Source organism: Pleurodeles waltl, chromosome 7 (genome assembly GCF_031143425.1).
Source record: "Pleurodeles waltl isolate 20211129_DDA chromosome 7, aPleWal1.hap1.20221129, whole genome shotgun sequence".
Lineage (NCBI taxonomy): Eukaryota > Metazoa > Chordata > Amphibia > Caudata > Salamandridae > Pleurodeles > Pleurodeles waltl.
In genome coordinates this window covers 704,461,357-704,486,853 of record NC_090446.1, presented here as the reverse complement: position 1 = coordinate 704,486,853, position 25,497 = coordinate 704,461,357, and the positions used below count along the sequence as shown (strand labels likewise).

General features: G+C 44.5%; 1 protein-coding gene across 4 annotated transcripts in view; it reads right to left on the bottom strand.

Annotated features, from left to right (window-relative positions):
* Nucleotides 1-25,497, bottom strand: part of SHROOM1 (shroom family member 1) — a 182,949-nt gene that overhangs the window by 56,515 nt on the left and 100,937 nt on the right. For 3 of the 4 annotated variants that reach the window (XM_069244731.1, XM_069244734.1, XM_069244733.1), the window contains one exon: nucleotides 9,519-12,373. In XM_069244731.1, coding sequence (XP_069100832.1) covers nucleotides 9,519-12,269 — 2,751 coding nt within the window. In that variant the 5' untranslated portion in view covers nucleotides 12,270-12,373. Of the gene's footprint in view, nucleotides 1-9,518; nucleotides 12,374-15,919; nucleotides 16,004-25,497 lie in introns of all 4 variants that reach the window. The other variant, XM_069244732.1, reaches the window with a different exon arrangement.

Below are 25,497 nucleotides of genomic sequence, written 5' to 3'. Positions count from 1 at the left end.
GGCATTCTGACCGCGGCGGTTCAGCCGCGGTCAGAAAGGGTAAACCGGCGGTCTCCCGCCGGTTTACCGCTGCCCCATTGAATCCTCCATGGGGATTCAGACACCCCCTACCGCCATCCTGTTCATGGCGGGAAACCCGCCATGAACAGGATGGCGGTAGGGGGTGCCGCGGGGCCCCTGGGGGCCCCTGCAGTGCCCATGCCAATGCCAATGGCATGGGCACTGCAGGGGCCCCCGTAAGAGGGCCCCACAAAGTATTTCAGTGTCTGCTTTGCAGACACTGAAATACGCGACGGGTGCAACTGCACCCGTCGCACCCCTGCAACTACGCCGGCTCAATTCTGAGCCGGCGTCCACGTTGCAGGGGCATTTCCGCTGGGCCGGCGGGCGCTCTTTTGGAGAGCGCCCGCCGGCCCAGCGGAAATGTTTGAATGGCCGCCGCGGTCTTTTGACCGCGGTGCGGTCATTTGTCGGCGGTACCTTGGCGGACGGCCTCCGCCGTCCGCCAAGGTCTGAATGACCCCCAAAATGTCTACAATCTTGTAAAAGATAATTGTTTTTGTAAAGGTACCTGTCAATAAGATTTTCACAACTCTAATGTAGTTTTTTTTAGTCCTCTAAACCTCTCTGGTTGATCTCACTTTCGTGCCTTCTCAACATATGAACTTCAGAAACCCTGTACATTTCAAGAAGCTTACATAGCATATGTCTGACTTCCATAACATTAAATCCGCCATGATGAAACCAGCTCATTCAATGCCTTGTTGTCTGGATTTGTGTCAGCATTAACGGTTTGATCTGATTTTGGTCTCTTATAGATTGAAAATATTTTTGTCAAACTCTCGAAAATATTTGCAGTAATAAAAGGGCCCCTTTCTTTCCTTAATGACATTTTTTCCATATGAAGGGTCAATGCCATAGCAAGGGATAAATCAAGCAGGCCAGAAGCCAGATGGAGCATGCACAGTGAATCAGAGCTCTGGCCTCATATGGTCAATTCTCCATTTCATACCTTCAGTTTGTAGCCTAGAGTTTATTAAGAAGGAATTTCTGTGGAAGCAAAGGTAGTTCTCCAAAGTAGCTGCTAATGTGGCCTGAATATATTATCTCCATTTCCATTCCAAACAACTAGTGGGTGACAACTGAAATGGCTGAAAAGACTATCCACCTTCAACACGTGTCACAGTGACTTTCACACCGTCAGCAGTCTCAGAAAGTCACCATGTGAATCTAGACCACTTCTCCTAACTCGCATTCAGCAGGAAGGTAGCCCCTGCTGTACTTGGTAACACCCTTCTTCTGGGGTAAAAGACACCAGCCATGTCTTTTTGGGTCTGCAATGTGTGTTGTCAATGCAGCTGGGAAGGTATAATTCATAAATTTGGATTTTCTAGCAAGGAACAGACGGATTGTCACACTGCAATGTTCTGAGATGGATTCACTGAATTTGTGAGAGATAAAAATATACCTCCCTCTTAAGCAAAGTATGTGCTCTCCATGCAACTGGGGGAAGCTAAGAACTGTATGTGTGTCCACACTTCATGGAGCCCAAGGCTGTAGTTTGATTGTGTCAAAGGTAGTCCGAAATAGATACAGGAGCTCAAACATTTAACAGAAGCTTACATGAGCTATAACTCCTGCCCTCTGATTGGCCTTTACTAAAAAAAAACAAGGCAGTCTTTCACATCCATGTTCATTTTCGGTCAAAAGCAGGGCTTTAAGTGGGCCGGGTCCTGCATGTGCTAAGCACTGGCAGTTTTAAAAGAGGGGCATCAAAATGGGTCCCTATCGAGCTCTGTTTTTATGACCTGGCCAGACAACACCAATTGCTGGGCAGGCCTAGCAAACTTGGCTACATGAGTCACACTTAATACTTCTCCAATCCCACCTCTGGCAGAAAACCGGCAAATAAAATGTAACCTAAAGAGGGAGCGTGAAATGTTGTCTTAAATGCATCCCATGTCCGCCAAGCCTCCGTTCTCTGCTCGATTAGAGCCGCATGGCAAGAGACACTTGGGAGTCTCCTGGGGCTTCACAGCTTGACATCCGGTAGATCCGACCTTTCCTGTTGGGTGGGGTTGCTGGTAAAACAATCATCCCTGGACAGACACTACGTCTGAATAAGGTGAGTTACAGGTGACACTTGGCGGGAACAGGGTTATTTTTAAATAATGATTTCATGACGGTGCATTTCCCCTGTTTTTGCTCTCTTTCCTTCTCCTCACCACCGGATATTGACGGATCAACTTTTGAGATGCAGGGGCAGGATTCTGGGATGACTGCAAATATCTATCTTGATGCTGGGGTTAACCACTTCCGCGGTGAAACAAGTCAATAAACCAACACGGTAGCTGTTTAGCTTCCAGTCTGATGTGGACCCCTGCTAGAGCCGTGCTGGGGAGAAAACCAAACTGCACTAAATTTAAATTCAAGGATAGGGATGTGGCCTGGAGACATGGCCGACAGGACGTGCGCTCCCAGCCAGTCAATCTTCAATAATCCTGCTTCTTTCCTTGAAAAATTGCACCCCGCACAACTACACTCAACATTGGCAGCTGCACATAATACCAGCTGTAAACATTGTTACTTGCACCGAAACTGGGCAAGCGGAGCAGAATGTGTACAAGGCGTAGTCAGGGCCTGGTCCGCACCGCAGTACAGCCTAATATGTGAAACAGCCAAAGGCAGTCACAGAGTAGTACGACAACAGCAAGCGAGCAGAGCAACCTTGATGTGAGTGTGCCCTGTGTGCACTGTACCTGACTGCTGAAGTGCCAACAACATGGCACGAGCCTGAGGGTGGGATCCGTGAGGGACGAAAGGGTCAGGTGGTAGCAGTCAAGCTGGACAACAGTTCCCACTAAGCCTGTGCTTGCACCAACACCTGGAAAAAGGGGCCACAGGTTCCTCAGTGTATTGGGGATAGGAGGGGGCGATTGGCCTTCGATGACCCCCCCAAGCCGGGGAACAGGTGCACCCAGCTCAGCGGCGCACGAAATGCCAGCTGGCTGAAGAGGCGTTCATCTCTGGAAGATCCTCAACCAACTTCCTCTATGGAGGCCTGAACCGGCGCCATAGATACCAAGATCTGTAGATCCTGGCCAAAGTAAGCCCGTCCTGAGTGGTTACTAAGGTTGATGCTGCTGTGTGGCAAAATTGGTGCCGCCAACCGGTGAGGCAGTGCTGCAGCTGATATACTCTGGGGCTGACAGCATTGAATGGAGGACTGTGAGGGGGTGCAGCTGGGAATGTTGCCCATACACAACTGAAGACAACACCCGGTCAAAGCGCCCGGGGAATACCCAGTGCAGGCCCCTGGTTGGATCACACAGTCCTACGATACTCCACCAGCCCGAGGGGAACACAACGTTCCATCTGCCTACCACCAATTGGACCCGTGCCCCCACCCCCTCCATTGGCCCGCTGCATCAAACATATTGGTACTAAATATCTGTGGGCTTGAGTGGTAGCCCGTGCTGCCCGCGGGCGGCATACCTGGATCCAGACTGTCCTGGCCCCTGCCTGTTTTCTCCTGGGGTTTGTATGCAGAGGGCTGATGTTTGCTTGTCCCACAATAAACCCCAACTGCTCAGCTGCAGAGAGTAGTACGCCATGGGGACTGCACTGGAGACCCTAAATGGGCTGGATCCTGACTGCTGTAACGCTGACTGGCCCAGGTCAGCAAAGATCCAAAAGGCGTTAGCTTTCACAGTGTTAGTGTTGAACAGACAATTAGATGGCTCTCGAGTACTCGAACATGAAATAAAGACAGTATCTATTGATGTTAACCTCCTATGAGTGGATCTGAGGACATTGGGGACAAAGTTACAACAGAAGGTAACATCACTGAGCTGCAGGGCGAATGTGCAGTCCATTAGCATGAAATGGCCATAGATGACCACGGACACCTGGGAGCTGGGACGTCATGTCCGAGGATGCAAAGGGATGCTCCCGCCGTAGCAATGTCCGTGTCTTGTAGTTCACCGAAAGGCCAAATGGGGTCTCTGAATAAAAGTTCCTGGAGGGCTGGGTAAGGACTGAGCTCAAACCACTAGGCCTGTCTGAGTTTTTCAAAGTGGAAAGAGCACACAGGGCTTTGGTGCCCTAAGCTGCCAGGAGCTCCTCACGGGGCCACCATAGTAATATCCTTAACTACAGTGACAGGGATAGTATCCTCTGAGCGGCCCAATAGCAGGCCATCCGCTCTTTGGCAACAGAAAAATAGCCATCAACCCGAACTATACAAAACAAGTACAGGAACAGCGCAAATCTTTCTCACATCAAGTAAAAACTTAGGAGCGCTCCAGTTACAATACATGTTTCTGTACCTGGCATGCCTGAAAGTCATGTTCCAAGGGAAGGCACACTTCTTTGATCATCCAGAAGATGTGTATTAATGGCTGGAACTCTGGTACAAGACAGCTGTGCCCCGACCGGGTAGCAGCTAACAACCAAACAGGGGGTCTCTCCCCTGTGGGACCCCATGCCGTAACCGCTTGGCAAGGAAGGACCTTAACTCCTTTCCCCTAGGACTCTGGAAGGTGATGATCAGTGAGGATAGAACCATGCACCTGAGCACCCCAGAAATACAAGACATTGAACTGGACAATGGCACACAACCACACAAGGCTGGAACTGAGACCTGGGCTCGAGCCCCTCATCAGATTTTATGCCAGATATCATGGTCTCCCAGGAGATGGGGATGGGGATTGAAAATGACTGACTGGAGGTGCCTGCCTTCTGAGTAGTAGCTACTTAGGGCTTGGTTTGATGCGTGTCGGGTGGAGAGGTCGGGGGAAATCAAATGTGGCTGGCAACAAATGTGACACTGTTGTATTACAGCGCAGTAAGGTAGTATACAGGTCCACCAGACAACAACAACACTAATTGGACATGAATGCATGTCACAGGAACCACCAGATAGAGTGCATGAACATGCTAAGCGAGACCAGTTGCAATTGAAATGTAGCAGGTATATTGTATGCAGCTGTGAGTGGCTGGCCGGGTTCCAGGCTGGTGGAGTGTGTTAGTCTTTCTCCGTTGGACAGGCTGAGATGTGTATGTCATGGCACAAGCATGCGGGCATAGATAGTCCAACCGGTTGCATTGTTTGTCAGTGGATATGTGTGGGTTGTTAAAATTATTTGGTTTGTTTAGTTTATGTGTGTTAATAATTGAACAGCAGTTGGTGGGGTGATGGAATGGCGAAGGGATAGGGGGCTCACACCTGAAGTCACAGAAGATGATGGGGGTTGACATCAGAGTCATAAATTGGAATTTCAGGGGCTAAGGAGAATACATTAAAAAGGTACAGGATGCTCACCTTCCTGAAGCGGCATAAAATAAATATAGCATGCTTGCAGGAAACACACTTGGAGGATGCAAGCGCCACACCACCAGCCAAGAAATGGCAGGGACAGGCTTCCAGCTCCTATTCTACATATGCCAGGGGCACTCTAATCTAGGTGGCACCAGGAGCCACGTTCTCCCTAACTTACATGGAGGTCACTGTGGTTGGGTGGTATGTCTTGTTGCAGGGGACCCTGGCCGGACTGGACCTTCTTTCAGAGCACGCAGGGCCTGATATGGCTAGGGGACTTCAACGGTGTCCTAGACCCCAATTTGGACAGGACAACCCCAGAGCGGGCACAAAATTGCTTATGACTACATCCCTAAATGGGGTTATGCAGAATTTGGGCATAGAAAATGTCTGGCAGGTAAGTCACCCCACCCACAGGATATACACATGCCATTTCACAACACATAACACCTTCAGCAGGTTAGATAGGATACTCGTGGCTGGACTCCCATGAATAGAGGACAGCCAGCATGTTTTCTGTCAGATCACCCGCCAGTCAGCTGCGTGTTCCACTGGGGTGGCTCCACACACAGTGAGAGGTCCTGGCAGATGCTGGTGGACATCCTAGCAGACCTTGTTGGCCAGGAGACGCTATCGCAGTTATTGATAGACTACTTGGAGGCTAACTGGGGCTCCACTGACACTAGACTTGGTCCATCAGCAGCCAAGGCCGTAAAAGCTCTCATAGAACTTGAGGAGTTTAGGTCTTCACTGGATATACTCCCACGGTCTAAGGCACTGGGAGCGGATGGCTTCTCACCTGAATTGTATCAATTATTTTCAGCAACAATCACACAGTGCCTCCTAGAGGTCTTTCTAGAGGTGCGCAAAGTTGGGATACTACCACCAACCATGATGGAGGGGGAGATATGTATGTTCCTTAAACCGGATGGTGGCAAGTCTGAAACCACAGCATTCAGACCACTCACAAAGATTAATAAAGACATGAAGATCCTTTGCAAATTACTTGCCAAACAAATGACAGCCCACATGACACAACTGGTTTACAAGACCAGTGTGGGTTCATACCGGGCCGGAATGAACCTTAGAAGTCTAGCTTATACGAAGTCAGGAATTGCAATGAAGAAATGGCTTTGGTCTCAACTGACTTGGAAAAAGCCTTTGATACTGTGAACTAGGCTTATTTACTCAAGACTGAAAGTCATGGGTTTTGGTCCTCTGCTGTACAATTAGCCCAGTGCGGGAGTACACATGAGATGCAGTCGATCAGACAAATGGATTCTGGGCCATGGGACACAATAAGTTTGCCCGCTTTCCCAGCTCCTGTTTGCACTTGTGATGGGGCCTCTGAAGGTATGGGCATGTCAGAAGCTGTGAGACTAGGGGATATGCTTGGGAGACGTCAGCCAGGTTATATCGCTATATGTGGATGATGCCGTATTTTATTTCTCTTTACTACCTCCCCAAAACCCTGTCCCAGAGTTGCAGTGATGATACTGCCCTGCCTCACCCACTTCAAATCACTACTGTTTCCCCTCCTTTCACTGGTCGGACTGCCCCTGAACATCAGCTTGTGCTGGGAGCTGGCACAATTTAGATAATTAGGGATCAAGGTGGCACACACCAGAGCACAGAAAATATACCTCAACATAGAGTGCTGGGCATGCTAAAGATGTTGTTGATCTTTTGGAACGTGTTGCCCCTCTCTCTGATGGGAAGGATGTCCATATCCAAATTGGCGCTACTGCTGAGATGCCTCTATGTCCTGCAGAACTCGCTATGTCCCTTCCCAGACAACTGGACTCAGTCTTTATCTCCTTGCTATGGGCAAGTAGGTGCAGTAGTGTGGCCCTGGCCACACTGACCAGACTGTATGAAGAAGCGGGAGGTGCCACGACTGGACCTGTATTATAATGCCGCACACATACAGCACACTGCACGTTGGCTGGATGAAGGTGACAACTGGGAAAAGAGGTTGCTGATTGGGCAGACGGAATCCAGTCGATTGCCAGAACTATTCACGGAGGGTGCAGGGATCTCAAAAGATATCCCATACATAGTCCAAAAGACAGTGATAATATGGCAACGCTTCTCCAAGACAGTACTGAAACGGACCCCTTTCCAGTGAAAACTCCCGGTCTGGACACTGATGCCAATTAGACATATGATGGACAATATGGTCATTTCCAGCATGGCAGGAGGAAGGGTGTACCCTACACGGGGATTCATGCACCAGAGGGACTTTCTTAACCTTCAAAGAGGCTTGCAAAGAATTTACGCTTGGGCCTGGGCACTTTCAGCGTCATTCCAGACAAGCCGAGATAGCCAATTTGACCTGGCCCTCTTATCCTGTTGCACCCACACCTTCTCACACCCTGGGTGATGCTACTGTCCTGTGGGATAGGCAGACATTTGATTACGCTGTTGTATAAAACTATGGGAGCTTGTGCAGTGGGGGGGACCCGCCATGGGTGCGTGCTGCTTGGGATGTTGACTTAAACACCCCTTTGGATGATAGGGACTAGACGCACATCTGTGACCACTCACATACAGTCTCTTGTAATGCCTGCTTAAAGTTGGTGCACTACAATTTCCTGCACAGGGCTTACATCACCAATAAAGACCTCTATCATATGTCCCCAACTTTACTGGCCAACTGCTCATGTTGTGGTGTTAGTGGGCAGACTTCCTGCATTTGGCCTGGAAGTGGCGAGCAATAGAGAGCTATTGGAACCACATAGTAGCAGATTTAAAAAAAGACCATGCACCTTAGTATAAATCACACTCCTCAGAGCTGCCTGCTGGGCAACACTAAAAGGCCAGAAGGCTGCAAAAAAGCAAATACATGTTTACAATTGGCATTGGTGTTGACTAGACATAGAATTTCCATTGCATGGATGGGTTAGAGGGCACCCATGTTTGAACCCTGGTACAGGGACGTACAGGAGTGGTCACTAGTGGAGGAGACCTAAATGAAACTCAGCAGAAGGGACCAAAAAGTGATGAGGACCTCACAGTCTAGTGACATCTATGTGAAAAACTCTTAGACCCGGATGCCGACACAGAATCAATAGACAGTGACAGCTCAGAATACCAGGTGAGAGACAACCGTGATTCGGTGGGGGGGGGTAAAGGGCCACAGTTAACATCAGTAAAAAGAGACTTACACTACCACAGAATATTGTGTTGCACCTGAGAGGGATTCTGATGAAAAAAAAGTAACTGAGGGATGGATGGTTGGACAAAATCCTTCTTAAGTTGAGCACATAATGCTCTGTACGTCACACTGAAGTAACTGCTGCATTAGGTGTTTTAAAAAACTGAAAAATAAAGGTTTTTCTAAAAAATAAATAAAAAAAAAACTTTCAAGAAATTAAGTTATGAAATGCATGAGCAGGATTCAGTAAGTTTGGCTTATGTTGTATAATGAATGACGGATGGAGGAGAGACGCGACTGTGGGCATTCACTTGTTGGGACAACATTTACTTGGCAACATTCCTGGGCTCTTTGGTACATGTTGCCCACATATGCAAACTTCATCGCAGCTATATTAGGTCACCCCATTGACACAATCCTTCTGGGAAAAAGAAACTTGCCAAAAAACTCTTAGGGTGAGATGAAACGATTAAGGAGAAGATATGGTTTGACTCGCAACATAAGTAACAGTAGGTAAGCATTTTGCTGCATTCAAATTGTTCCTTCTGACTATCACTTGGAGGGATTTTCGAAGAGGTACTGCTAAAATGATTGTAGTGGTAAATAAAACTACTTTATGAGCTGTGCAATCTAAAAACTGGAATACCAGGAAGCCTTCTAGAATTATAGCCCAAGTAATCAGGTTCCAGTGACCACGAATCCTAATCCTAAACCCAGTACGAGTGAATACGATGTATAGCTTACTGTTCTGTACAGCATTACCATTTATTTAATACCATATGCAGCAGCTAAGAAGCCTAATATGGAGTGCATTCATGCATGTAACAGTTAACTGGCCTGTAAGAAATCTAGATATTAGGCAGGTGGTAGTAATCTGTTTCTCATGCCCACCAACATTGAAAAGACTAAGTTCCAGCAGCAAATGCCCAGATTTCAAAAGTGACAACTTCACATTGAGAAACAGCAAGGCATTCTATTATAAGTAGGAAAAACAATCACTACTGTACACATAAGTCAGCCCCTTATTCTGCAAAACAGTACCTGAGTAGGAGGTGCAGACTTTATCCTTTCTCGACCCTTGATGGATGAAAGCTCCTCTAAATGGGCAATATGTCCGGCTGATGGTGAAAGGCCTGTGTTGCTTGGCTCAGATTCTCTTACCAAAAGCTGAGCTTTTGGTGGTGTTACCTCAGAGGCGAGCCTCTCAGTTCTGTATTCTAACACATCATAAGAGGAAGCAGGCAGAAAGGAGGACTCTGAGCTTCTTCCTGGTGCAGAGGGGTGGAGGGAATCCTCACAGAGCAGGATAGTTTGGTTGCTGCTTGGGTAGGAACTCCATTCAGAATGTCTTCGTCCTGGTGAAAGTCTCTGAGTGGGTTTGTGCAATGGAATTTGCTGTATGCTGGTGGATTTCTGGGCGGTCTTCCGTTCAATGTACTGAATAAGGGCTGTTTGTTGGATTTGTTTCAGTTCGTTTTTTGAAAGATTTGAGGCAGAACAAGCTCTTTCTCGGTTTTCAGAGGCTAGTTTCCTGGAGGTGGCCAAGCTTGCCTCTGCTCTCTCATAGGAAACCATTCCCGTACTGTCACCCTTTTTCAATGGCCTGGGATCCTGCAAAACTCCGAGCTGGTCAAGCTTTTCTGGTTCCGAATGATAAAGCTTTTTTTCCTCTTTCGTTTGCCTTTTTCTTCCTCCAATCCGAGAAACAAGGGGCTTCTTTGTTTCCTCATTCTTGATTGAATCACTGCTTCCCAGTGCCCCATTTAGAGGAGTGAATACAGCATCATCACTAGCATTGGTAAGCGAAAGGGACTTAAAATGTTCAATACTTGGCCTCTTGGGAGTACTGACCTTTAACCTGATGGGCAGGCTCATCTGCAGGTCCCGTCTCTTAAAGGACGTCTCACGCAAAACTTTCTTTTGGGCTGTTTTAAGTTTTTCCCTGTAGTCGTTCATGAAACTATCATCCATAGAAGTAGTAGGGCTAAGTGGCATCTTCTCATTCCCATGATGACAGGCAGTATCGCCCTCTGTAAACTCTTTCTTGTGGTCCTTCATATTTTGGGTGGGTTTACTTTCCACATGCGTGTCTGTCCCTTCAGTGGTGCAAACGTAGGTGCTTTGCGACATAGTCTTTGGCTTTTTTTCCAAGATTTCATGTGGTGGTGTCTGCTTCTGTAAGCTTAAAATTTCCGCCATCTGAGCATGCCTCCCACTGGCAAGGTGGTAGAGCATAGGAGTTTTTTCTTTGGTGATCTTCTCTCTGGTTAAATCACTCAAGGGATGAGTTTTTAACAGCTGAGAATCCAGTTGTGCTTTGTGGATAATGGATTCTGAAGTTATCTCTCTGTCTGTTTTTAGGTGTAATTTGCCACCACCTTCATTACTTTGATTCTCGCATTGGTAGGCACTTGATGTCAGCAAAGCGGGCTCGGATTTGGGCCCACAGTAAAATATCTGATTGGACTTGTTGAAAAAACGCTTACCACAGATCTCAGTTTCTTCATGATGATACGCAGTAGCCTCTGTCGCATCTACACTGGTGAAGTGAGATGGGTGATAGGGTTTTGATGCTGGATTTGGAGGTACTTCCTGCCTATCCTTGCTTGTTCCTTCTGGGAAGGTGCAATACGGAACATCAACATCTGTTCCTTTGCTCTGAAGGTGACTGTCGTAAGCCAAACCACATGCTCTATCAGACATCGACTCCCTTTGAGACAGGCGATTAGCGTATTTCAAGCTTGTAATGCTAAGTGGCACATTCTCATCCTGTTTTGAATTATTTTTCGGCAATGCATCAGGGCGATTCATAGGGAATTGACTATCTTGACCTGTAGAGTCTGATGCTGTGCCTGGCTGGTGTACACCTCTAAAGGTTTGTTTGTGGACGTTGGAAAGATAAAAATACTGTTTGCTCTCAGGCAAATCATTGACATTGTGATTGGAATGTGCTGGGTGCAAAGCTTTAGAATTCGAAGGACCAAGTGCATAATAATTTGAAACAGTGTTCTGACTACAGAGTGGCTTGTCCGTTTTGGCCACACTGCTGGTCTGAAGAGATTCTTGAAGAATTAAAGAGGATTGTTTCGTGCAAGCCGACCTCTTGTCCTTGGTCCCTGAATCATCTGATAAGTCTCTCTCTTCAGCTTTGTCTAGCAGGCTCTGGTTCTTTTGTTGAGAATTCCAGCTGTCTTGAAAACACCTTCCTTTGGTGCTGAATGTAGAAACATAGCTATGGGCGCTGTTACCACGAATCGATTTGGACTCTCTTTGGTTGAGAAGAATACCACTGTCCTTTGGCTTATCAAAAGTCCTCAGTGTTCTGTAGCTATCAAGCCTAGCAGGAGGGTTTGGGGGATTAGGCAGAGGAGGCAGGGGTGGAGGTCGAGGAGAGGTACACTTCTGTAACGAATCAAGCAAAGGAGAGCTTTCACACTGTCCACCAACACTGACCTTATTACTATTTTCAGAGCTATTCAATCTATTGATATCTACAGGTTTCAGTGGATACAGGTCATTCAGATCAGAATTCATGATGGTGGGGCTATAAATAGCTCGGACATATTCTGAATCCATGTAGGATATTTGCGTTGGTGGCAGGCAGTAGTCCGAGAATGAGCTGTAAGCAGAGTCCGCTTTACTCGGAAACTGAAGTAGGTGGTCTATGCTGCTGATGGATTTCACAGGGGAAAGCCTACTGGTGTAATTGGAGCCCATGGGATGCAACAGCTTTGCAATTCCACCTGTTTCATGCAGATTCCATCTTTCAAACTCCTTTTCAATGGAAGCCATGGGCGTGACAGCGAGGGCAGAGTTTAAATCTTTGGTCTCAGGATCCTTCGGCAAGGTGCGCTCTGTGATTCCTCATTACTCACTGTAAATCTTACACGGGGAGCCTGCAAGAAAGGGAGATTAAAGTGGTTACAAATAGGTAAGGAATGCAGGTTTCAAACCATTTTTGTGTTGCACCGAATTGAAAGAAAATATAAAAGCACCTAATGTAAAGCAACGAAAATTATTCCAACTAAATTACGAAATCTAAACCTAACCCTAAACCCAACTTTTTTTTCGTTTAGTAACTAATACTTTACTTATTGCAGATTAATTAGAATAATTACATGTGTTGTAATACAACAATTAAAACTATCTATCAATAGTTAAAAATCAGTATGTTGACGCAACGCCTCTGATCATTAAAATAAAGATTTATACCCAAATACGACTGAGTTGCAGGGCCGACAGCATATGACGTGTGTGAGCCCCGCAGGGTTAAAATACGTATGGTCAAAAGACTGAAGCCACACCCCCAATCGATAAAGTGCATACTTTGCATAGGTTCTAATTGAATTGAAATTTACGTGACTAGGAGATCGTAACATCGGGGATTTCAGAGTCCCACTCCTACATTGACAGGCCAATTTTACAGTTTGGTGGCTTTTAAACTGTTCCTGTGAAGAGAGGCTTTCGAAATGTGCTGTAGAATAAAAGGCAATGTGCGTGTTGAAGCGTGACCCAAAACCCCCAGAAAGTATGGCTGGGCTACACGCTAAAATGTAATGGGAGAGAAAAAGACTGAGGCCTCAAAACATAAGAACATAATTTACAAAAAAAAAATACAACATCGACCCATAACTAAAGTGCGGAATAGTGGAATAGAGCAGCTCATGATCCATGCTCCATAGTGCGTAAATGACATGACAACAAATGGCGAGTTCAGAAGGTAGCCTATAAGGTCAAATGGTTTATTTCAGTTTCTGAAAGTCATAACTCCTTGTTATGACATTGCAACAGCTGATAACAAAATTGGTTATCAACTGTTGTAATGTCTTGAAGGCCTCCCAGGCCAGTTTGACAGGTCTCCCTGACAGCTTGTCACCACAACGCTGCTTGTCTTCTATGACTGAAAGTAAAGAGCACAGCCAGAGTGTGAGGGGGGGGGGAGGGAGGAAGGCTGGGAAGGTGGTGGGGGTTGGTCAGAATGGCAGGTAAGTTTTTTTTTTTTAGCCGATGGGACTGAGATATATAACAGAGTCCATGTTCTGTATGGCTCCCCCATTACTACTCTGCCACTGCATAGCAGATAAAAGCAGGGACTACAATTTTATTTGTGTTAAAGCACTTCACAAGAGCGCTCATGTTTTCACTCACACCGTTTCTGTAAACAGGCCTGTAAATCTTGTTCCTTTTGTCATATTTACTGTGTATACAAAGACTGAGGCCAAATGTCAAACACTGCTTTCCGAGGGCGCCTGTTTGCTTTTCGTTCTCTGACTTGCAAATGTTTTTCATTTGCCCAGTTCTTCATTTGCTGTTGGCCCTTTCCCCTCTCATGGCAAGGAGGCAATGATTGGAGATGTGTGTCTGAGTCACAGGAATAGAATTACATTTTTTTCTTTTTGTGGAAGAACTCCACGACAATTCAACAAGCAACTGATATTCGCAACTGATATTTTTCAGGAATTACTGAGACTTGCCTCTCGCCACCCAAGATCACTGCTGCCTGGTAAATTTGACTTTTTCTTAAATGTTTAGTGCATGTGAATATATGGGTGTGAGAGTGCACGTAAATGTGTGAGTACGTAAATGGCAACAATGTCTTAAGACTTAAAAGCCACGTCATCCCCAGCAAAAGACAACAGCATCCTTCAGCAAAAAAAAGGAACCATTAAGTCCTTAAGCAGAAATATCAATATAAACACTGTGCCATATAGCTCCATAAAATGATCCTGGGGATCACTACCCAACATAACCCATTGCTACCTGATGCATTAATCTTTTCCAAACTTTTTTGAACGTTTGGTGGGCATTTGGAATATGAAATACATTTTGCGTAATGCATTTTCATTTTGAGAGAAAAACACTATAAAAAAATCTGTGCACTGAGTACTTGCATATACGAAAGGGTAGGAAATAAATCTAAAGTAGGTTATGTTGAACTTAAATGGAGGATGCGTTTTTCAGACGTGGCCTTACACGATAAATCTGCATACAATTTTGCACTAAAATTTGAGAACCTATTTAAGAATTGCATTTTCAAATACAAAATAAGACACGAACAGCCAAGAACTTTGTGTGATTCTTTCAGTGCAGCTGGTGAATCGAACAGCCTCTGATTGGCCGTTTACAAACTGGGTTTTTCAAAGTGCTCACTTAATTGGCTGAGCCAGATACAGGCAACTCGTCTATATAAATAATTCTGCAGGGCTACCTGGAGGCAAGGTGGCCCTACCCCAACACCTGGAGCTAGGAGCACATACACAGGGTGTGCGGGAGACGAAATGCACTCAACACAAAAAATAGTAGGGGAATTGAAATCCTCCAGTTCTAATTCAAGTACTAAAGCAAGCAACTTCTGTGGGGTTAAGAGGGGATTCTGCAGGAAAAGTTCAATTCTTGAACCAAACATCACGATTCTAGAAGCAAAAACAAGTTTGTTAAAAAGGTAGGATTTGTGCTACCCACAGCAACCATAACACAGATACCGGAAAACTACACCAAAGGAACATGAAATTGTGGTGTATTAGGATGAAGATAGTGACATCTACCCGAGTCCAATAGCTCAAATTCAGGTGCTTTTTCTTAAATTAACCTTCACATTTTTAATGTACATCCTCAGTGATATATATTTCCATGCAGAAACTTAAGATTAAATGACAATTGTCATAGGAAATTCTACATCTATGGCCTTTGAAGTCCTGGAGTACAGCTCATTAATCAATGCATAGGCGTTGTTTGCCACATAAGCTTACATGTGTAAGGCTAAGTAAACATTTCAATCATATTTGTTTGAGAAATTACCCTTACCTCCCAAGGACCGTTTTATGTGGATAATTTTCACAAAAGAGATATCCAAACTGTCCACATCACATTTTACCAACTTTTACATGCAAATACAACTTAAATAAAATAGATGCACATTTCAGAAATGGCGAAAAATTGACCAACCCTCTTTCGGAAGGAGGGTGCACATTTGTGCACAGAACAAAAAAGTTACTTTCACAGTCCTAACGTGCACTACTGGACAAAGCCATTCCAAATTTATGTTGAGCACCGTGAAGTGGGGCCGTTAGCAAAGAAAGTACAAAGTTGTTTTTGTTCTTCATTGCACTAAACGTCACAAGTATCAGCAACCGTGCATTTGTACACCATTAAAAGCACGAGTCAACAAATGCCTACACAGCAGTGGATCATTTGTGCCACTGGTTGCTGGCAGGCAAAAGCTGGCACTTATTTCTTGGGACTATTGCTATGTCTTGTACAGTCCCGACCCTGCTGGGGCAGTGGGATACAGCAGATTAGTATATATATATATATATATATATATATATATATATATATATATATATATATATATATATATATATATATGAGAGAGAGAGAGAGAGAGAGAGAGAGAGAGAGAGAGAGAGAGAGAGAGAGAATATATATATAGGATTCCTCACCATATCATTGTATTAGTAGACCTTCTTCTATTTCCACGAACAACAATGCAAATGAAAGTAGAGCTCACGTCCGTACACCGATAACTGCAATAGTCAAAGAAGCTTCATTGTAAACAAACTTGTACCCTGCTTAAATACCATACGTCATAAATTACGCAGTAACATTCAAGGAAAATCTATACAACAGACTATTTCATATTCATACAAAGGTAAAAGAACCTGGCTAACGATCTTATCATAATGCCCAAAATATGGTTTGAGCAGTGCCAATATGATCCACTCCCAGTGTGTTGTCAACAGCTGATATTTGGCTTCTGGGTCAAGATGGGTCTTCTTACGCAGCAGACTGATCGCCCCTCGCTTAAGCGATCTTGAAGCTGACCCTACTGCAAATGATAAATGAAAGCACTCTCTTAGCACTTGGATCACTTGAGAGACTCCTCCCAGCTCCTAAAGTATTTGAGTGGAGGAACACCAGTAGACTAACAGCTGACATATTCTTTACATTCATAGCCGATAAATGGTTTGTTTAGGTATGTGCAAAATGGGGCAGAGTAAGGTGAGAATTGCTACTCCTGTTTCCTTGGGAGTTGCTCTTCGTGTTGCAGTGTTTGTTTCATGTTCTTTACTGTACTGCACTTCGGGGTGCATTTACACGCACAGCAATCTAAACGCATTTTTATTCATGATGTTTCCAACAAAGATCCTCACTGTAATAGGATGAATATGACCTACGCAACGTAATTAACTCAAAAATCTCTTCCTAGTGGGTGATGTGTTCGTATGCTATGTGGCTGTTTTTTATGGAATCCTCGGGGTAATCTCTTTGGTTCAGTATCTGACAGAACTCCCACTACACTACTGGAGCCAAGAAGCCTTTTGCGAAATGAAATAACTAAAGGAAACCACAAACTGAGTCCGTTTGCAAAGTTCTCTGACCAAATAAGAAGCACCTTACGACCTCCTGTTCCATTGCAAAACACAGATATCTCTGTCAGTGCAGTGACCAGAACCTTTATCAAGCTAAATTTCAGATGCTTCTACCCTCTCCTGATGTCATGCTCCATGAAGACTCTTGCTTCCTTCTTGAGAATCACGACGGATAGAAGCACTACGCTATCCTTTTCATCTAGGCACACTACTCTTACAAGCTGCTTTCTTCCCCACGCTCACTACTACTGCTAGGACAGCTGGTACTGCCTTATCTCAAGGCTCTCTGGTGCTCTGGACCCTGACCGACCATTCCTTCTACTTCAAGTGTGATCCCGAGTCATTGTAGTCAACAAAGGTGAAGGCCAACAATCCAGGTAGATAATCGAATAAGTCAAAGGAGCAATCTACCATCAGAATAAAAATAAAAAAATCAGTGTTAATAACCGAAACCAAGTGTGTCGTAAATTTACTTGTTCATGGTCTGAATCTTTTCCACTCCCTATTATTTATTTCGCAGTTTTAGAGTATGCCGTATGTAACATTTTGGCTATGGTTTAGCACTAGATGAGAAATACAATATATTTTAGGCAGAAGAAAAGTGGATGAGGGAAGAACACATCTGATAAATGCCCTGTAGCTGATATTCTTTTTTTTTTTTTTAAAGTCCTCATGCATCTCAAACCTTCTGTCGTACCTCCACACTGCAACCTTCTCACTTTCCAAAAGGGTATGGAGGCGACCTAAGCCAGAGGAAACCAATCTCACTCAACCTTTTCTGGGAGCGCCTTGCATGGCTGAAAGGTGAAGAAAAAAAAAACTGGTGTTTTAATCATTGGACTTTATCTTCCAACTTTTACCCACTCCAATCCTCACCAAACCCTCCAAGGTCTCCAAGTTCTAAATTGTCCCCCCCTCCAATAGGGGGCCTATATCTTCTCCTTTTTCTGCCTCAGCTCAGGGCCACCCGCCTTTGTATGTAATTTTGCTATATACAAAAGGGCATCAAACCATCTCCTATATATAGTAGGGGACACTGCAACCCACTTTAAACAGATCATTTTCTTGACAAAAGAATGGAATAAAACAGCAAGCTCCTCTTTTCATTAGTCCAACCCTTTAAATCTTGTGGCTTCCCGAACATAAGGGGGAGACTCACTGAAATCTCCCTCCCCAATATCTCCGAGAGCGTTCTCAACACCTCAATCCAGAAGGATACTCCACTCCATAAACATCCATAAACATGTTGATAACTGCTGTATTTGGAGCCCCACATTTGGCGCAGTTCACCACTCCCCCTTTCTTTATTTTGGTAAGCTTTACCGAGGAGATATAGGCTCTATGTATTGAGTACAGATGATTTTTCCTCAAAGAGGCAGGTATTACTACATCAAACAAGATTTTCATTGATTCTGGCCACCCCACCTGTATCTGTTCCCGAGGCATAGTGCATTCCCAAAGATACTCAGGCAATTTACAATCGCCGTCAATTAACTCCAAAATTTCCCAATACCAGACTGACACCTTTTAATACTAGGAGAGCCGGTGAACAAATTCTCCGCTAGAGGGTCCCCCACCCCAAGACTCATTGGAATGTTCTGGTTCCAACCTTTCAGCTGAATGTATTTAAATCTAGACAAGATGCCCCCTGTCTTGTCACGTAACTCTTCCCAGGGGAGTAACGCTCCTTTTCCTTAGGAGGTCGCCCCAGAACTCAAAGCCTGCTTCCCTAATTGATTTGGCTAGCACGTCTTTTAAGCATTCCAGTGTGCCTGGGGAGTCCCAGAATGGTGCGTTCTGGCTGTAGGAGGCTATTTTAGTTGCTATTTTTACATGATACCAACATTTCGTCACATCTTTCAAGATCATTAGTTTTACTTTCTTGGAGAACTTTGGGTCACCAAATTTTAAAAGGAAATTGTTGGCTGCCCCAGGCACGGTTTCTGTCATTGCCCCTAACATAGCACCAATTGCTGTGGTATCCGGTGAGGCAAACAACACCCTCGAGTTCCTCAGTTGGAATGCCCATGCATAGAGTTGTAAGTCCGGCAATGATAAACCTTCGTTCTCTCACCTTCTTCGTAACTTTTTCCATGCAATCCTGGCACCCTTAAAGGCCCAAATTAATTAATTTATGGCTTGTTCGATCTTGTCGAGATATCTTCCATTCATTTGGAGTGGGATAGAGTTATGGATAAAATGTATCATGGGCAAAATTGTCATCTTGACTAGATTAACTCACACCATTATCGTCAACGGGAGATGCACCCATCCCCTCATTAATTTACTGCAATCCTCCAGGAGCTTTTTCTGATTCCTTACTATAAGTTGTTCAATGTCCTGAGTTATCACTAGGCCTAGATACCTCATTTGTGCATTCCTTTGCCATGTGTCACCCTCCTGATTCTAGGACATTATTTCCGACTTCTCCGGGTTTACATGATATCCAGAGACTACACCAAAATCCTCAGCTAGTCTCAGCAGGGCTGGATATGCAGTTGACAAATCTGTAGTATACACCATTAAGTTTTCCGCATACATTGCTACCTTTCTCTCCCAGTGTTTTCACTTGAAGGGAGCTATTACAGGATCCTGCCTTATTTTCCTGGCAAAGGGTTCTATATAACAGCAGCAGGGACAAAGGGCAACCCCTGCCTAGTACCTCTGGATATCCCAAAGGACTCTGTTGGTTTCCCATTTACCAGAATTCTTGTAGAGGGGGCACGATAAATCTGTCTAATGGCCCTGCAGAATTTGTCACCTAAATTATAACACCTCAAGATCAAAGTTAAGCATTCCCAATTGAGCCTATCAAGAGCCTTCGTAACATCCAAAGTTATGATACCTAGAGGGGTCTTATACGTAGTTGCCAAGTCTATTGCCCCATGCAGGTTAAAAGTAGGTTCATGTAGATATCTGCCTCTAATAAAGCCTTTCTGAGCCACACCAATCAAGCATTTCACTATCACATTTAATATTTTTGCATATATCTTGTATTACAGTTCACAGTGACATAGGTTTATAGGACTCGCACCTGGCTGGGTTTTTACCTGATTTCCAGATCAATGAGATACTTGCCTCATTCCAGGAGGCTGGGATGTGGGAGCCATTCCCAAATATCCCAGTAAATAGTTCTAACAGAAAAGGTGCTAATATGTCCCCCAAAACTTTGTACAGTTCCACCGGGAGACCATCTGGGCCTGGTGCTTTCCCTCCTTTACTTCCCCCACAAAGCTGCTGTTATTTCTCAAACGTTTTTGATTTATTAAATCAAAGCTGCTCTTCTTGTGATAGAATAGGGAGTATATCCTTCCCTAGCCAGGTTCGAACCTCTTCCACCCCAAAATTTGCTTCCTCAGTATAGGGCTGTGAAAAAAACTGCAGAAAAGTCCTGTCTATTCTGTCTCTATTTGTAGTGCATTCCCCTAACTGATATAACTCGATTTCCTTGATATAGTTCCTCGTTTGATCCTTTTTTGGCCTTCCAAGCTAATATCTTCCCTGGGCTTTCGCCATATTCAAAATGGGCCAGCTTGCTCACCTCCCACCTATTTATGACTCTAGATTGTAGAAGACCTTCAAGTTGCTGTTTTATTACCCCCAACTTTTGTTGCAATTTCAACTTCTCGCTTTCCTCAGTACTGTTTATTAGCTGATCTCTGCATTTCCGAATCTCTGTTCCCAAGGTACCTATTTCAGCCCTGTACTGCTTATTCTTATGAAACACTAGATTTACTATTTCCCCACGTATAACTGGTTTAAAAGTATCCCATACCACGTTAATCGGGCTGACCCTAAGTTTGACTTAAAAAACTCCTCTACCTCTGTACACAACTTAGTTATAATTTCCTCATCGAAGAGTAATGTGTGATCCAACGTCCACTGCCTGTTCTCTCTATCTTTTGATAGCTTAATTTTTAATACTACCGCCCTATGGTCTGATGGATGAGCAAGGAGGTACACTATATCCTCTACCGAGTCGCACTACTGCCGATAGTGAAGAGTCACTGTATTTTTTTATTATTATATGAGAAGACCTGTTTTACACCTGCTCTGTGCCTCCACAGATCGCACAGGGCCCAATCACTCATCATCCCTCTCAAATATTGCTGGGATTTTGGACTAGCCACTGATCTACTCTTCGTTGATCTGTCAAGTTTACTATCTAAAACTACATTGAAGTCTCCTGCCACTAAAAATGGGTCAGGGAAATCCAAAAGCTGAGCGCACAACTTCCTAACTGGTTCTGTATCATCGCAATTTGGGCCATAGTACCCTAACAACATGATATTCCTTCCAGATATTTGTGCTTTCACTATTATCCACCTACCCGCTATAACTTTATTTACCCTTAGTATTGCTGTGTCGACCTAATGCTTGAACAAGATAGCCACCCCCTTAGAGTTAAAATCATGTTAGGTGCAAAAACAATGATGGACCCACTTTTGTGCTTTAAATAATTCCAGGCACTCATCTCTGGTTAGGTGTGTTTCCTGTAAAATTAGCACGTTCCATGACAATATTTGAATGCCTTGTTTGCCACTGGCCCCCTGGCTCACCCTCTTACTATCCATTTATTGCGGTTGGTTTAATAGTTCCTAAGGTGCATGAGGCTCTTTTTTTCATGTTTTCTCCCACATGCTCTCCATCCAGTGATCCACTTTCACCGCCACCATCCCAACCCCCCAACCCTTCCCTTGAAGAAACCCCCTTCATGATGAACTGATGTTGGTCCAGTTCTGAAGCACTTTGGGTCTTCCTATGTAGGTGAAACATCCTGGACCTCTAGCTTCTCTCAACACACCCTCTTTTAATGACCTCCAATAACTCATCCACTGTTTTAATCTCCCTTATATTATACATTTTATTATTGTACATGACTCTAAGGTCATCTGGGACTTTAAGCTGCACTGATGCACCATACTTTTTCAATTCATCGATCTGTCTCCCCAGCTCCCACTGTTTGTTTATAGTTGCCCTAGATAAATCTGACCTGATCTCAAATAAAAAGTCTTCACCTTTTAGTGTTTTCTGCCTGAGCACCGTAGTCAGAATCTTTTCCTTCAGCGAATATGTTTGGAAGTTTATCAAAATCTTCCAGGGCTTTTTGCTATTGGGGTTTCTTTTAAAAGGATCTCTGTGAATACTCTGGATATCACTTGGTATTTCTTCCGAGATTTCCTCGAGCTAGAGTGAAGCTTTTAAAAGAGAGCTCAGATACAATTTGAGATTTTCGCCAACTAACTTTCCTTTAATGATTGTATTTCTTCCTTATGTGCCCGCATTTCCTCCTTCATTACTTCCACTGACTCTTCTAATACCAAAGTTCTTAACATCAGGAGGCCCAGTTTTTTTCCAAGCCTCCACCCGCCTCCCTTATCTCCCTTTGGACTGTTTCAGAATTCGCAAAACCCCTTTTATTATCCTTTGACAGGGCCGAGAACACCTTCTCAATTGATGAGTCTGATAAGTTTGCAGCTGAAACTGAGCCCGGGGTAGGGATCAGAGACAGGGGAGTAGGACTGTGAGAGCTAGCTAATTCCTTTCTCGACTCAGCCATTGGCGCAGGTACTAAGAGATCTGAAGTGTCTGGTGGTTCAAATCTAGTTCCTGACTCCAGACAGTCCACCCCATGTCCAGGGTGTGAGAGATCCAAGTTATCTATGTTCTCCCTGCTTCCCTTGGGGAGGCCAAATGTTGCCTGGGATGCTGCCAAAGACAACGGCAGCTGGCCCTGTAAATGGCTCTCTGTGTGATGGTCCCCTGCTCCCTCAATAATAAAGGTCCCTGATAAGCTACAACCCACTGCTCCTTGTTCATTAAAGAGCCTTGTTGGGTACCTTACCTTAAAGTAGGACTTCAAGGAAGTAATGATTTTTACACTGAATTTAACAGCAGCAGTTTTTTTCCTCACTTTGGTATTTTTAAAACTACACTTTTCATTCCCTTTTTCAGTTTGAGTGCTAGGTAGGGTTTGCCTTTCTTGTTCCCTGCTTTGCCTCATAAAACCAGCTTTGCCCCGGTCAGTTTCCTCTTGTTTCCCCCGTCACCCCCAAGACAGTTCCTACCTTTTTCACCCCAATTAGCTCCTTTCCTGTGAGAGGGCCGGACCTCGATCCCCATCCCTCTGTACCTTCGTGCTTACTCCTCCTTTGCTGCTGCCCTCGGTGTCTCCATATTCCCCCGGACAGACTGCAGCCCATCAGCGCTTGTGCTGACTCTGCTGGTTTCCCCTCGGAAGGGGACTCACTCTGCAACTTGTCGCTCCCAACCAGCCCATGTCCAGCTGGTTAAAACAAGAGGCCAGTCGGGACCTCCAAGGGCAGCCCCCCTCCAAGTTTTGGGGGGCTACACACATCAGGACTGGTGCGGGCGGTGCCGTCTCACGACCTCGACGCCCGTAGTGAGGAGGACCCAGGTGAGTGTTTCAGCGCACTGCCGTCCCTGCAGCCGCCAGGTTCTCCACGCCTAGCTAATGTTCTACGTTCCATGTTAAATCTGCAGTCTGTTGCAATGAGAGTCTAAACATTTTAGTTTTCAAAGGTTTCCTGAAACTCATGTGGTTGGAGTCTGATTTCAAAGAGGGGCTGTGGCATTCCACAGTCTTCAACCAGGCACCTTCCTTTATGTTTCATTCATATGACAGAGTATTGGTGAATCAGGTTAGCAGCTGTCCTTTTCCCAAACATCTCAGCAGTTCCACCCACTGAGTAGTTTGCAGGAGCATGGAGAATTTTCTGGATCCTGGAGAATGGCAAATTGACATTATTGACTACAGCACTGATATGCACTGATGCAGACACGGGCATCACTCTGTTGCTCACAATCTATGTCCGTAGTATTGAAATAACTATACATTTTACATATATGAAAGTCAGAAAAAGGACAAACGAAAGGGAAGCATTCAGTATCATCGAAACAGTCGTCCAATTGTGAAATGGCTTTCAATTTTCTTGATTGGGTTTGATGATGAATAAGCACATGTAGATGCAATTTTTTCTGCATTCATATGTTTGGCAAATAAGAAGCTTCTCTCCATTCCAAATGGAAGCATCTGAATACAACAATTGATTCCTACTTGGAGTCAGCTTTGACAATTGTTGCTCTTTGTTACTTTATACCTCTGAACTACTATGCCGCTCTCTTTCCTCCCATTAATCAAGCATGGACTATTTTAAAGGCCTGGCCCCAGACCTCAGCATGGTACCCAACAGATAGGAGGGCAGTGCTGAAACTACTCTTGTGAGAAGAAGAAAAAGGTGGCAAGCAGCCCTGAATCAACACAAGCAAGAAGAATAACGTATAATAGGACATCCATACCAAACCTACACAGCTAGCAGTGCACGCACGTGGAACATTACGCTTTATGCCGCCTGCTTCGGAGAACCACACGTTTACCAATTTACATCTATTTGAAGCACACAAAATCTAATAAACACCGACGGCTTTACTTCATCAGGCCTGCCCTTATTATGAGGAACCTACAACCTCCAGGCTGGCAAATCTGTGCCAGCAGACAGCCAGAAAGCACACACCGTGTTGTCAATGACACCTACCTCTCATCAGATAGTCTGCTGCCAATAGCACAGAGGTACTTAGGATGAATAGGCATTGAAAGCTTTCAAACGCTTTTATTAGAGGACTGAGACAAAGGCCAGGGTTCTATTCAAGAGCAGGGCCTGCAGTAATGAGTTTGGTTATTGTGATGTAGGCCCTGTACCCTGCCGTGAGTGCAGCATGTGAAAGTAGAATGACTTGTTTTCATGCCTTACCCACCATTACTTTGTTATGACTATTCTAAAGTTCATACATGCCTTAACTTGTGCCGATGCATCTTATTTCTGAATTGCAAAGTGTTTTTTAAATTAACCTGCATATCACACTAATTATAGTGTATGATAAGTTTCATGTATTTTCAAAGCACATAAATCATTTTGTTGGTATTGTACAATTGCACATTTTCTGCTAAACCTAGAATGCATAGTCCTGTTTTGAAGACTGGTGCCGTAAACTCTGAATTTGAGAAAGTAGCGAAGCCCATGCGTGTTTGTATTTTTTGTATCTAGACTTCAAGAACTTTTCAGATTCTTTCTTGTGAAAAGGTCCCGTTATCTGCTCATTATTCACCTTCGTTTAAATAACAGTAGCGATCACATGTTCTCGTGTACCATTCACTTGTATTGAGAAAAAACTGCATAAAATGTGCACAAAGTGTATGAATTCCAGCAATGTACACTCCAGCTGGATTGAAGGTGGAAGCTCTGGTCTATTGAAGCGGCAATTGTCATGCACTGTTTTACTTACGCAGCGGCTATTTTGCATTAAACCCACTTTAGACTGATAGGCTTGCCCGAAGTGTGGTTTCATTTTGCAAGAGCCAGTGAGTTGTTGAGCTCTACATATGTGGAAGACTTACCATTTTTCTACTCTTAAAAATATTTTTTTTTTAAATAATTTTAAAAAAAACACACAAAAGCTTCAGTTTCGAAATTTGCATCTTCTTATCATTGCGTTCAACCCTCCTTGAACTGAGAATCTTTGAAGAGCGTGTCAGGCAATCCTTTCTCTCTCACACCTTCTTCTGAAAAGTGGTAAAAATGACAACCTCTTCAGAAGTCGGAGTTTTCCTGCTAGTATGGATGATAGGT